The sequence below is a fragment of the Chelonoidis abingdonii genome, chromosome 5 (genome assembly GCF_003597395.2).
Source record: "Chelonoidis abingdonii isolate Lonesome George chromosome 5, CheloAbing_2.0, whole genome shotgun sequence".
Taxonomy (NCBI): Eukaryota; Metazoa; Chordata; order Testudines; family Testudinidae; genus Chelonoidis; species Chelonoidis abingdonii.
In genome coordinates, this window is record NC_133773.1 from 103,114,746 (window position 1) to 103,129,891 (window position 15,146).

General features: G+C 40.4%; 1 protein-coding gene across 1 annotated transcript in view; it reads left to right on the forward strand.

Moving 5' to 3' along the window:
* The window catches only part of ARAP2 (ArfGAP with RhoGAP domain, ankyrin repeat and PH domain 2), a 238,272-nt gene that overhangs the window by 35,252 nt on the left and 187,874 nt on the right, over window positions 1-15,146 (forward strand). Inside the window, exons 5-7 of the mRNA XM_075066537.1 lie at window positions 4,360-4,448; window positions 5,324-5,686; window positions 12,339-12,408. Coding sequence (XP_074922638.1) covers window positions 4,360-4,448; window positions 5,324-5,686; window positions 12,339-12,408 — 522 coding nt within the window. The remainder of the gene's footprint in view (window positions 1-4,359; window positions 4,449-5,323; window positions 5,687-12,338; window positions 12,409-15,146) is intronic.

Below are 15,146 nucleotides of genomic sequence, written 5' to 3' on the forward strand. Positions count from 1 at the left end.
TGAAACATAGGTGCAATTTACTTCAAGGCATAAAATATGTAATATATATTAATATCCATAGGATAGCAAAGTGATATCTAGGAATAAAAGATAGAGTAATTACTAATCACCAAAAAGTACGATTGAAGAAGAGTTGGCTCTGTCTCAAACTGAAAAAGCCAATGAAGTATCAAAGTAAAAAACTTAATCCACTAAAATAATACTTACACATTTAGATTAGCACCTTAACTACTCTTCTCATATGCTTACAACCAATGGATCAATGTGTGCTTACTCTCTGGAGAGTAGATTCTTGTAACAAGTAGTCTGAGCAGGAAACAGTTTCCCCATCTGTGAGAACTTCTGAATTCTAAAAAAAAAGTTTCCCTTACAGAATTGGGACAAAAATCAAATCAGGAACACTTTAATTGAACCAAAATCCATAAACATTTCAGATGGATCAATCAAAATGTTTGGACAACTTGAAATGTTTGCCTTAATGGGTTTGACTCTGCATTATTTTACGGACACAAAATGAAGATCTTTCATTTTGAGTATGTTCCAAAGGAGGACATTTTGACCTTGAAACACTTTCGTTTTTTTTTTTTTAATGAAAATTGTCAAAAAGCCTACCTTTCTATCAACAGGTTCAGTTTAGATGAATCAGCATTCTTGAAAAAAATTTAGCATGAAAAATGTCAGTCAAAAATTTTTCTTTAGTTTAACCGATGCATATTGAGCCTCCCTTTTATGCTACTCAAAAACAATTACCTGTTTAAATTCTGCGTGTGTATGGGTATAAAGATGCCAGACCTACAAACTTATTCATGACCTGGAAGTCAGTTATGTTCTTGCTGGCTCATGTCTCGCCATTATTATTAATTTTGTTTATGATGCGCTAGTATGGACCAAAGCTACATAAGCATAGGGGACATCCAAGAATTTCTAACACTGTAGAAACATATACCCCTATTACCTCATATACATGAACCCAGTATACACGAATTTGATATAACGCGGCTAAGCAGTGCTCCGGCGGGTTGTGGGGCGGGCTTGCAGCACTCCGTGGATCAAAGCAGTTCGATAGAACATGGTTTCACCTATAACGCCGGTAAGTTTTTTTTGGCTCCCGAGGACAGCCGTTATATCGGGTAGAGGTAGTTTACTGTCTGAGTAGACCAATACAGTCACCAGAGGAAAAGGATAACCACAAAGCACTGTAAAACCAACTGACAGGGGCAAATGTCATGTTAGCTCCACATTTTTTGATATTTTAATTGGCGGTGGGGATAGTTTAAGGAGGTAGGATCAGCTAAATGGAAGAAAAAATGAAAGAAGAGGATTACGAGGGGGAAGCAACAGAGGCAGATGTAGAAGTGAACTGAGGTGAAAGACCTTGCAGGAAGAGGAGGGGACGGTTGAAACAAACAGCCCATCAGTACAGGGTATAAAAGGAATCCTGCCAACTCTGTAGAAAGTTTCTGCGCCAGGAAGGTCCTACTTTGGCTCCTTTCTGCAGCTCCTCCTACAGCTGGAGTCCTTGGGTACTACGGTTTTTCCCCAAACCTAGTGAAAGATTCTGCAACTGGATTCTTAATTAAACTTGCTGCGCTGGGGATGGCCCCGAGTCAGACTAGATCCACTCACTTCCCATAGCCCTAGTTGTTTCTTTCAGTGACCTCAGAGTTAAATAGTAGTAAAAAGGAATTATTTGGTCTCTATCTTGCAAAGTACTGAGGGTTCTATGATGGAATTCTGAGCTCTTTCATTTATCCATAAGACAGACACAAGCATAAATACAGTAAGTGGAGGGGCTTGAAACATACTTAGTTAATCTTTCAGGATGTTGGGCAGCTTCACAGTTTTATCAGAAATTGAATATTTGTTATTTTTGTAAAGTCGCCACTGCTGAAATCATGTAAACCTCTCACTTAACCCCCACCCCCAACTTACCTAAGTTTCTGCAGAGAATAAAGTGAAAACCTGAACACAAATGAAAAAGAATCCAAAAATCCATCATTTTCTAAATCTCTATTATTTTAAGCCCACATCTCAGTTCTGAAGGTCTGACTCATGATTCTTGGTGCGTACAGAACTAGCAGTGGCAGATTATTCAGCTAGAAGGTGCCACTTTCTGACAAGTAACCTCTTTATTTATTTATCCTTGCAACACCCCAGTCAATCTTTATGCTAACACCGTTTTACAGAAAATGAGACCAAAATAGGCTCAATTAATTTGGGGCTTGGCAGATGTAACCATTTTCGCTGTCCTACCGCCCCGATTGCAAGAAAAGAAGACTGGTGAAGCAAGCCAGCACATCAGAGGAGCTACCTAGTCAGGCTACACCGTCCCTATACACTGGTGAGCTCATCATGGTGCAGCTGCATCATGAAACTTCCTGACTCCCAATACTGGCTTGCTCAATGACAGAAATTTAATCTTGTCCACATTTAATTCCCTCTTACAGATCCGACTTGTCAGGTGAATTTGTTCCCTTACCCCATATACCAGTCATTCTCAACCAGGGTGTCCTTGGCCGGGGCCACAAGCAGTTTTTTGGAAGGTCGGTTCGACAAAGATGCCTTGCATGTAGATGTTGCTGGGGTCCAGAGAGATGAAAGCTGAATCCCGCCTCAGGGCTGAAGCCCAGTGCCTTGAAGCCCAGTCCCACCCGGGGCTGAAAGCCAAAGCCTGAGCAAAATGTAGCTTTTGGGGTGGTTGTCGGGAGGCCCTTGCTGGCATGAGGTCCCAGGCAGGTGTGCCTGCTTGTGCTACCCCATAATGCTGACCCTGGCTTTTATGCTGCAGAAAACCATTTTGTGGCCAGAAGTGTCTGTGAGTTGGGTATAACAATGGGGGAGATGAGCCGCGTGTGCGCGTAGCGACGCTGTCCTATGGCTGGGTGAACGTCTTGGGGTTATGAGCTGCCCATCTTGTATGTCTGCAATGCGCCACTAACATCAGTGGTGCTACCCTAATGAAATGGTAATAAAGTTTGGGAGCTATGAAGATGATTAGCCACTGCGAGCTGCGGAGTTCAGAAAGCTCTAGTTTGTTGTGCTCTGTGGCTGTGTGAGCAAGACCAGGTCACTTGCACTCCTGTGTAGTGCTCTGATTGCCTCTGTCCACCCTTTGTAGACCGTATCATTCTAACAGTCAAGCCTTCACAGACCAGGACTATTGCGTGGTGGACCAGATCTAGCACAAAGGACCCCTGAGCACTACTTATGACATAAATGAATAAACAACATCTCCTAATATTTCTTATGTACTGCTAGTTCTGCCTACAGGAAGAGTATCTCACCGACAAGCACACTTTTGAAGATGAGTGTTATTCCTTCAGAGTCCGTGATTTAAATCCAGTTTGGGTCCCCTTTTCTTAATCCTTTAGTTCTTCTCACACGAATAGGGGGTAGCCTAAGGAGCACTGTAGTGTGCACTAGCTTTCAAAGGTTTTCTTGTAGTCCCACCCCGGGCCCAGACCAAGCCTTCGCCCTGGTGTTGCTTCTTGGAGTGGCTTCTCCATGGCCTCGACATGGGTGGTTGGTCGGCGTGGTTTGTCTTTTTTTGTGTGAGGGGTGTGTATCGTTGGGGGTGCCTCCACCTATGAGAGACTGCGTGAGCGTGTGGTGTGCCAAGCATCGCGCCGATGGTGCGGTGCCGTCGGTGGCCAAGGAAAACACTATCAGCTGCAGGCAATTACATCAACACAAAACCCTTGCAATAGAATGACACACAAAAATAACAGTGTACAAGCGAGGGTGGGGTGGAGTTTATTGGTAGCAAGAAGGAATGTGGGGTGGGGTAGGATCGAGGAAGGGAAATGTTGTGGGAATCAACAAGAAGAGGTGGTGCTAAACCATCAACAATTATCCACTTCCAACCTCAGAACTTCCCCTGACACTCCAGCTCTCTGTGACTTCCTTGATCACACTTCACCACGCAGCAATTAGAAGAATGTTATTGGGTAAGATAGAAAAGATGTGGAGTGGTGGTGCGTGGTGGGATGAGTTACGTGTCAAGGTGAGTATGGCTGAGAGAGGTCGTTGGTGGGATCAGGTGTTGTATCTGCATTTTTTCTCTTATGCGTGTGAGGTAAATTATGTCTCTGGAGGCGTGCCCAATAATAGTTGCTGAATTTAGTTTTTAAATACGGAAAAATGAAAATTTGCTGAATACTTACCTTTAAGTAATTTAGTCTTTATTTGGAAGCATTTGAGATCACCTGTCCTTGATGCAAAGAAGAAGTGTTAAATGTGTGTGTGGCACCTTTACTAATGTGGCGTGTCGCATTCCTGATTTTATATTTGCAAAAACGTTGAGGTAATGTAGCAATCCAAACCAAATGCATGTCTCTATAATTGATTTCTTCATTCCAGGAAATCTGCGGAAATGAATTCTTGGCTTTTGAAGAAAAATTTGAAGATAAAGAAGTGACTGAAGAGCATTGTCTTCATGATAAATCATGGTATTACTTATGAATTAAGGACAAGTTTTAAACCTATTCTCACACCTGTCATCCACTTCTTTATTGAAATACAGTAAAAATGGTTGACTTGCACCTCTGGGATCACAATCAGGATGGCACAATATGTTTATGGAGATCTGACTCCTCCCCAAAATCAGTCTGAGTTTGTATTCTATGACAATCTGGGAACATCTGCCCCCCGATTCCTGATCTTTGTTCAGACTTAAGTTGATGTAGTTTGAATTGCCTTGTTCTGCTGGTGGTCCCTCCCGTGAAAGCAGGGAAATTGTGAACTTTATCTTAGATATTTTCTAGGGGGCCATTGCCTGCATGCTACCTTCATCTTCTCTTCCCTTCCCCCCTACCCCAACAACGCCAGTACTTACTTTTGGGTGGGACTGTGATACTCACCTGATGCTCCAGCCCCAATCTACAACATATGGGAGCTGTCAACTGATGCCAATTTGCCCACTGAAGGTTTTAAAAGATTGACCTGGTCTCACTTCAAAACAGAGACCAGGCCACAACTCCAAAGACATAACTGGGGTCCAGTATGATGAGGACAATGAATTCCCTTTGAAGTTCTGCAAAATTCATAGAATCATAGAAGATTGCAGTGGGAAGAGACCCCAGGAAGTCATTCCAACCTCCTAATGAACCAATAAGTATTATGTTACTGCTAATCGGTGATTGGGCATGGTAGGATTCACTCTTAGTCACTATTAAAATAAATGTGGTTTGTTTCAGTGTAAGGTCTCTAACCTCATAGCAGTTTAGAATGACTGTTTTACAATAATTTATTATTATTACAGTTTTCTTTATTTATGCAATGTACTTATTAAATAAACCAAGAGTAAAATTCTGTTTTCTTCTAGTGTATTTAATATCCAGAAAGGGAAAGCATCATCTGAGGACCATGTGAAAAATGAATTGATATCTCAAGAGGATACATTTATGTTTCCAGAACAACTTCCTCGTGAAACTGAATATACTACTGTGGAAGAATGTTCTCCGTATTTAAGAACAAAAAACCATACAGCCCAAAAGTATTCTTCATTCCCTACTAAGAACCGAAGCAGAAATCTGGAACACTCTGTTAAAGAATCAGTTTATTTTCTGCCATTTGATGATAAACAAATTATCACCCCGAATGATTCAATAACACCCTATGCCTGTTTTTATGGATCGTCGGTAAAGAAGGTTAAAGCAGGGTGGTTGGATAAACTGTCACCTCAGGGGTATGTAGTATTTTCTATTATTATTTAATACATCTTATGTTTGCATGTTATGAAAATGAGTTATATTAGTCTATAGTCCAAATAGGGGGTAATTGTTTTATTTTGGGAAAAAGTAGGGTTTATTGGGGAACAGATGTGAACATGAGTAATAAATATGGTGTAGTTTTCTCTTTTGATTTCTTTTCAATTTTTGAAATAATGTTGCTCATTCCAGAGATTGATTAATAGGCACACTTAAGGAAAGATAAGTGATTATTTTTTTATTTTTTTTTTTAACGAACTAGTTAGCAAGCCCTTATGAATTACAGCTTGTGAATTCTGCTATAAATTGTTATTGTGTCTTATCCTGAAACTTTTTAGAAAAGTTCTTCTTTGGACCATAATCAGAATTACAATGGACTCTGGTGTTTGTAAGATTCTATTTACCAGCCTTGTTGTAGGTACATATGAAAATCACTTCCTAGATTGGAAGCATTGCTGTTTCTCAGGCTTTTTGGTTCCAGTGCTGCCCCATCTTCTGATCCGATTCATAGATTTTATTTATTTATTTATTGGTCTAACCTTCTGCAAAGCACGCACAAAAGAACATCATCCATCACCTGAAGTCCATAACTTTTTTGAGCTACGGTATGTTTGTTTTTTAGAAAGACATCTAGTCTTGATTTAAAGACCACAAAGGCTGGAGAATCCACTATATCCTAGTTAAATTGTTCTAATAGTTAATTACCCTGTTAAAATTTGCAGCTTTTTATAATATGAATTTGACTAGGTTTGTTTGTTTATTTAATAATGGAATCACTACCTTTTTGGTCTATATTAAAAAGCCATCTTTCCCATGTATGGACTTGTAGACTGTAATGAGGTCACTTAACCTTATCTTCAGTAAACTAAATACATTAAACTTCTTTAGTTTTTCACTTTAAGGCAGGTTTTCCAGACCTCTGATCATTCTTCTCTCTCTTCTGAACTTTCTTTCAATTTGTTCACACATTTTTTTGAAGCAGGGGCGCCTGAATGGGACATGATATTCCACTAATTCATAGATTCCAAGGCCAGAAGGGGCCATTGAAATAATGTAATCTGACCTCTTGTATAACACAGGCCACAGAACTTCTCCCAAAAAATCCTTGCAGCACATTTTTTTTTTTTTTTAAAGGAAAAAAATCCAGTTTTGATTTTTAAAACTGTCAGTGGAATCCACCACAACCCTGGTAAATTGTTCCTATGGTTAATTACCCTGACTGTTTTAAAAATTCATGCCTTATTTCTAGTGTAAATTTGTCTAACTTCAACTTCCAGTCATTGGATCCTGTTATACCTTTCTCTGCTAGATTGAAGAGCTGACTATCAAATATTTGTTCCCCAGGTAGTACTTATAGTCTGTAATCAAGTTGCTACTTTACCTTCTTTTTGATAGACTCAAGGATCTCAATTTAGCTTATCAAGGATCTATCTATAAAACATGTTTTCTAATCCTTTAATCATTCTCAGGGCTCTCCTCTGAACTTACTGTTTGCAAAAGATATCAAACTAGCATAACATTAAATAGTTACCAGAGTCATGCAGAACACTTACGTTGTAATTCATGTACCAATGAACTGAGTCATGTGCTCTATTTAAACTCCAAGTATGTGTCCCATACTTTAAGAAAAGCTGTGTAACAAGATACTAAATAGAACTTGTACCCTGAGAAGTCTATTTTATGTTCATTGCAAATCTGGTGCTTAAAATTAGAACTCAATTTTTCTCTCTCCACTTAATTCTCTAAAAATTATAAAGCCACTCAGTTTACTTGGTATATAAAACTGAATTTCCTTTTTTCTCTGCGCAGCATGTTGAGGTAGTACTTGTACGATTTACTGATGTTTTTAATGGAAACTGGATTTTACACTGGCCTTTTCAGGTTGAGAACAGTTATGATGTATTGTTGTCATAAAATACATTAGTTAATTAAACAGCAGCAGCTCTGGTTTAATTAAAGTTTTGATAAACACTCAGTCTACTGATCTTAAAGCAAAGCACACATTTAGCAGGAAGGGAAATAATGTTGGGAAAAGAGATTTTAGAGAGGAGTCTCATTCTTGCTTAATTAACTGTTTAATAGGTTTTAGAATTGAAACTCTCATATACAGATAACTAATGGGCCGTCAACATTTTTAATGAACAGAATGGACTATTTCAGGTTCATGTAATTTTTTTTGAATTTATATAGAGTTTATCATCTCCATTTGCTCTTAATAATCATAGAATATCAGGGTTGAAAGGGACCTCCGGAGGACCAATCCCCAACTAAATAAAAAATACACATCATGTTAAATCACTGCAGTTAATAATGCATATATTTTTTAAATGGAATTGTGTTTCATATTAGACTTGGTAGTCCATGGCCTTGAGGAGGTGCAAACTCTGGGAATAGGGATGTGGGTGGTAAATGGCTTGTTGGTCATGTAAACTGTATCCTGAAGTGCCCTTTTTGGGGGGATGGCAATCAGATATCCTGATTTTATAGGGATGATCCTGATATTTGGGGCTTTTTCTTATATAGACACCTATTACCCACCGCCCCCCCATCCCTGTCGTGATTTTTCACATTTACTATCTAGTCACCCTAGATGGCAATGAGCCAGTTGCTACAGGTTTTCAAACTTCTCTCTTGGGGCTCCAAGCAGAGGTGAAAGTAGGCCGGTCTGGTCCGGCAAGAGCCAGTACACAGCTGACCATACTGGCAGGGAGCAGCTTCCCCCGGCCAGTGATTTAAAGGGCCCGGAGCTCCCAGCAGCAACCGGAGCCCTGAGCCCTTTAAATCACTGCCAGAGCCCTGGGATAGTGGCGATGGCCAGGAGCCCTGGGGCTTCTGGCTGCCGCCATAGCTACCGCTACCATGGGCCTCCGGAGGTGATTTAAAGGTCCCAGGGCTCCCAGCCACCGCTACTGCAGCTGGAGCCCCAGGCTCCTTAAATTGAGATTTAAAGGCCCCACCTCTTGTGGTTTGAAGCCCTGCCCCCTGCTCAGGACTCCAGTGTACCGGTAAGTCCTTTAAGTTACTTTCACCCCTGGCTCCAAGGCATCTAAAACCTTAACTCTGTCTCTATGAGGAGCAGCCAATCCTTGATCCCCTGTACCTGTTGATCTTGTGTTCCTTTTCCTTATGACTTCTGGGATCATTGAAGATAAGACAGCAGCAAACCAAATCAGGGAACATTCTCACTTTTGCTGAGAGATTCCCAGGAAGGAGTATGTGCCTCATGATAGAGGACTGAAGGGACAAGGGTGCAAATAATTGGCATGGACCTGAATACATGATTGCCTGCACTAGTTCCTGAGCCTACCTGGGCTTCAGAACTTTTTCAGGAGACCTAGTATATTATTATTCCAGCCATTTCTTCCTGTGGTTCTCATCTGAGAGGTTTTCTTTCCACTATCTCTGTTTACTTTGCAACACTTCTCATGGTGAGCTCCCATTTTTCTTTAGATTAAGAATCTGTTTTAGCATTCTTTGGATGATAGCAAACATTTTGATGAGAGATTGAATAAAGGAGTATTGGATGTTTTCAGAGACTTCTATGGCTTTGGCATGTACACATATAGCTTTATGTGGAATAACAATTCTATAAAATGTACAATTGATTTGAGTAATAATTCATCAAAGGGGTTCATCTTGTAGTGGGCGCCGGAGGGGGGGGGGCAGGCTTTTAAAGGGATGTTATCAACACAAAGAAACACACACCTATCTGAAATTCTTCTGTTACAAATGCCTAAGTTTCTCTAGAACAGTTTTGGGAGAAATTGTTGTTTCTTCAATTTGCTTATTTTTTGCACTTGAACACTGTATATTGAATTACACTGTTTGTCCAGTTTAGATGATGGTTTTCCCCATTTGTATGTGTCGAAACAGGAGCATGGATGACAAAAAGATGTAGGGTGAAATCCTGATTCCATTGAGGTCGATGGCAAAAATATCATTTATTTCAATGGGTCAGGAGTTTGTCGTTTTGAAAAGCAAGAAAATGTGGCGGTAAAACTGCAGAGTTTCAGAAGTAGAATGATTTTAACAGTGTTTGTTTGTTTGTTTTTTTGTTTTGTTTTGTTTTTTTAAATTACTGAAGATAAACTGGATAGTTTCTCATTAACCCTTGCAGTCTATTATTGCTGTTTATAAACAGTAGAAATTGAATTTACAGACAGATATTGGTTGTCAGATCCCTCCGATAAAGAATGACTTGCCACTCATTCTCTGAAGTTCACCTGGGGACCAACATCAAAATATTTTAGCTGATCAGAACCATTGTGACTGATCATAAGGAGATAAACAGTGTTAAACATCAATGTCCCAGGCCACTTAAGGCTTTGTAGATGATCAACAAGTTTGAACTGAACCAGAGACACTTATGTCAACCTTTTCCACATGATTAGTAGGCAACTGTGTTTTGCATCAGTCCTAGCTTTTGAGGTATCTTAAATGGTAGATTCAGACTGGAAGTGATGGAGGCAAAATTACTTTGGCATAGTCCATGTTTCAGAGGAAGGATTATGGTCTCTTGCCCAGCTGAAGATGGTGGTAAAGACTCTAGGAGTATTTTATCAGTACCTCCGGGCTGTGGTAGAGTGTGGCTTATGCTGTTGAGTGGTAGTTTCTTTTAGGGTATGTCTACACTATGAAATTAGGTCGGTTTTTTTTAGAAAATCGACCTCTATAAGTTGATTTTATACAGTCGATTGTGTGTGTGTCAATACTAAGCGCATTAGGTCGGCGGAGTGTGTCCTCACTACCATGGCTAGCATCGACTTATGGAGCAGTGCACTGTGGGTAGCTATCCCACAAATCCCACAGTCTCTGCTGCCCACTGGAATTCTGGGTTAAGCTCCCAATGCCTGATGGGGCAAAAACATTGTTGCCGGTGGTTTTGGGTACATATCATCAGTCGCCCCACCCTCCATGAAAGCAACGGCAGACAATCGTTTTGCACCAGACACCAGGGCGATTAGAAGAGCACAGCAAGGCACGCTGCACATCTGAGAGGCTTTGAAAACCAGTTTCATGACTGGCCAGGCTTTGGTGTGACAGTTGTGTGTGTTTCTCCTTGATGCAAACCCGCCCCCTTTGTTGATTTTAATTCCCTGCAAGCCAGCCACCCTCCCTGCTTTGAAATAAAGTAACTATTATTTTGAAACCATGCATTCGTTCTTTATCTCTCTTTTTAAAAAAAATTAATAACGGACAAGGTAGCCCAGATGGGGTGGGAGAGGAGGGCAGGGCAAGGCCACATTACTTATTGTAGCCACACTAAAAATCAAACTGTTTGAATGACAGCTTTCTGTTGCTTGGGCCATCCTCTGCAGTGGAGTGGCTGGGTGCCCAGAGCCTCCCCCCCCCTCCCCCCGGTGTTCTTGGGTATCTGGCTGAGGAGGCTGTGGAACATGGGGAGGAGGCTAGGCGGTTATACAGTGGACGTAACAGGGGTCTGTGCTCTTGTTGGCTTTCCTGCAGCTCCAACAGACCCTTCATCATGTCTGTTTGCTCCCCGATTAGCCTCAGCATCGCATCCTGCCTCCGCTCTTTGTGCTCACTTAATACTTTCTTGGCCTCTGCCACTGAATGTCACAGCATTAAGCTGTGTCCTATCACTGCAAGAGGACTGCATGAGCTCGGAAAACATGTTGTCATGAGTGCATTTTTTTTTTTGCCTTCTAATCTGTGATAACCTCATGGATGGAGATGATAGGGGGAGCGTAGAAACATTCTACGCTCTACGATTCTGCGGGGATTGCATGGTCACCTGTGCTGCTGAGTTTGCCACACTGACCAAACAGGAAATGAAATTCAAAAGTTCCCAGGACTTTTCCTGTGTACTTGGCTAGTGCATCAGAGTTCAAAATGCTGTCCAGAGTGGTCACAATGGAGCACTCTGGGATAGCTCCTGGAGGCCAATACCATCGATTTGCATCCATGCTACCCCAAATTCGACCCAGCAAAGTCGATTTTAGCACTACTCCCCTTGCCGGGGAGTAGTACAGAAGTTGATTTTAAGAGCCCTTTAGGTCGACGGAACAGGGTTGGTTGTGTGGACGCAGTCATTTTTAAATTGACCTAACGCAACTAAATTCGACCTAACCCTATTGAGTAGACGAGGCCTTCACTTCCTGTCCCACTAGTGGGATGTACTGACATGGAAGTACAAGTAGATTTTGTCTGCAGGGATAGGGAGATGAGATGTGAGAGAGAACATCTTGCTTCTTCCAGATCCCACATGTGGTTTAAAATTCATTGCCTACTAAGTTGTAAAAGTAAATTACTAAAAGTTTTTATTTGTTAATATTATCAATATAACCAAAAAAGGTGGCTGTGATAGGGAAGATTATAATGTTTATAAAAATTTGAAATATATCATAAATAAATTGGCAACACTGCACCTAGTGGTAGTGATCATTTTCTTTTTTTTCTTGTATCTGAAACCAATATTGTAAAATATTGAAAAGATAATGTGGCTGAACTGAAAAATGAGACTGTTCTAATTTTGTAAATGTTTAGGCCTAAATACTAAATACTGAATGCTTCCACTCATCCTATTGTTCTCTATTTGCTACTGGGAACTTTTCAAGTACTAACTTGCTTTTTATAATGATTTACAAATATTTAATTTTTAATTTACAGAAAACGTATGTTTCAGAAGCGCTGGGTTAAGTTTGATGGAGACAGTATTTCTTATTACAATAATGATAAGGTAAGCACCTCTGTGTGTGTCTGTTTAAATAAGTATGTTTTGGTTTCCTACCGTTTAACTGGAAAGGTAAAGTGCAGATGTGCTATGCTTACTGTAACATAAAAGAATATACCTTAATATTTGTTTATAACTTGTTTCTAAATAGTATTTTCACTTGCAAAATATTAGGGTGTGACACTATATTAAATGTCTGAAGATACTGTTGGGATCTTCAGCTAATATTTCTTTTTTTCTGATCCCCTTCCTGACCTTTCCAGAGACGTATTCTCAGAACTTCTACAAAAAAATCAGGAGACATGTACTGCAGAAAATCTGCAAAACTGAACAAGATTATGCAAACCACACTGCAGGATCAAATTCTATTTAGCCGATGGTAGTGACTTTTGTCCTGGATTGTCATGGCAAGCTGAGCATGATCGATCAGCACTAATAAGCTTGAAAAAGGGATTGAATTTGGCACACATTTTTTTCATTAATCAGTGTGTGGTTTCTGTTCCTGATTTTAACTTTCTTCTGAGAATCACCATATTGGACAATACTGACTAGCTTTTATCTCAATTCACTTGTATATAAAGCCAACAGTATTCTAAGCTGTATAGTGCTATGGAATTGGGGAGAGGAAAGAATTTCTTCTTGACCCTCACTGGCTATTGGCTTATACTTCCAAACCTGAGAATTGACGGCTGCTAAACTTTTGCCACAGTTAGTGTAAATGAAGCAGCTCTTGTTGCTCCCACTACTGTCGTGTGTGTGTGTGTGTGTGTGTGTGTTGTCTTGTGTTGAAAAATCTTATTAAACTATTTGTCTTGGCAACTGTGAATTCCATAGGTAAGTTATCTTTTGATATATGTTGTACAAAATAACTTTTTACCCATTTTAAATTAGTTGTATCAGCTTTTCATCAAAAGACTTCTTGTTCCTTGTTGAAAACTGGTTATATAGGAATTTTATGTAACGTTTCTCTCTACTACTCTTCTAGATCACTGCTAAATATATTGAACACTATCAGTTCCAGGATTCATCCCCTGGATACCTAGACATTTTGATGCTGAAAGTTGGCCATTTATTCCTGTTCTTTGCTTCCTATCTCTCAAGCAGTGTTCACCCACAAGAGGACTACCTCTTGCCCTGTGGTTCACAAGATCCCGAGCTTCTTTTAAGTAGAAGAAAATGAACTGAACTAAACTCCAGATCAAGACACACATCTGTGTGTGTATGTGTGTGTCGGGGCTGAGAATGTATGGATATGAGTTTATTTGAAACACCAAGAGCATTTTCTGGCAAAGAAACAATAGGAGTACCTGTCTAAAACAAAACATCAGTGACCAAGTCCATCTCTGTTTGCAAAGGCTGTGACTTTTCTGAAAGCTATGGTGGAGACCAATAATCAAACTCCTGTAGGGACTTAATAATCATAATATATAGATCCTTAAGAATAAATGAGAAATTTATAGCATAGAATGGTCTGATATACTACCAGGGCATAAGGACTACACTGAAGGGGATAAGGAGATTAGACAAAAGCTGAATGATTTCTTTTCATGAATCTTCACCACGTAAATTAATAGGGGAGAAGGCCTACCTAAGATTACTTTGTTACAGTCCATGTAAAAGTAAGGCATGATCAGGGGGATGGAGAAAGTGATAGAATAATTTCAAGATTCAGATGGTAGTGAATCACTAGTCCTAGATGGCATTCACTCAACAAAGTAAAGCCACTAACAATATAGAGAATTCAGCATTTAACTGAAGCATGGTCACCATTGTAATTAATGTGTTGAAGAGAAAAGGTGCTAAAACTGACTTTATTATCAATTATTGAGCCATACATCTGTACTAGGTAAAACAATTGAAAAGATAACTGAAAATTAACACTTGGATGACAGCTTCCCTGCCACCTCAGCCCTTACTACATTTGGTGCAGGAATGGGAGAAGCCAGTCATAAAGATGCCTTCTGAGGATCCCTCTGTGACGATGTGGTTCTGGCGGGACCCAACTGAGAGTGCCAAATCAGGACCAATTGCTCAAACAGGGCAGTCACAGCCCAAGGCTGGGGTTTATCCACCTCTAAGGCAAACCAAACCAGCCAGACAAAAATGACTTCGGTCGTGTTCACCCACTGGCTAACCTCAAGTCACACAGCAATTCCTTAGGACACTCCACTCCCAGTATCACCACCAGTGCCACTGTCCTCGGGAGAATGGTTATTGAAAACCAAATCCCCAGGAAATAGAAAAAGGTTCTCCGATCCCAAAGACACAGCGCCAGACCGCAGGTCAATATAACATCCCAGATCTTACCACAAATCACGCTGTGCAGTGCCCTTTAGAACTAACATCTAAAGTTTATTCATAAAAGGAGAAAAGATAAGAGATGAGAGCTAGATTGGTTAAATGGACATCAATACAACAGGATGGCAAAGTTCTTGTTCAGGCTTGTAGCAGTGATTGTGAAGGTAAACTGCAGGTTCAATTAAGTCTCTGGAGTACATCCCCCAGCGGGGATGGTCATCAGTTCCTTTGTGTCAGAGCTCAGAATCGTAGCAAGTAGTCCTCCATGAGGTAAGAACGCATGATTTGCAGCCAAAATGGAGTGAGCCTTCGCCTTTTATACTTTTCCAGGGTTAAGAACACTCCTTTGTCCCACTGTGGAAAGTTACCAGCAAAATGGAGTTTGCAAGTCACAGGGCCATGGAGTTATGCTAAGTCACACAACCTTGCTGACAACATCTCTCTCT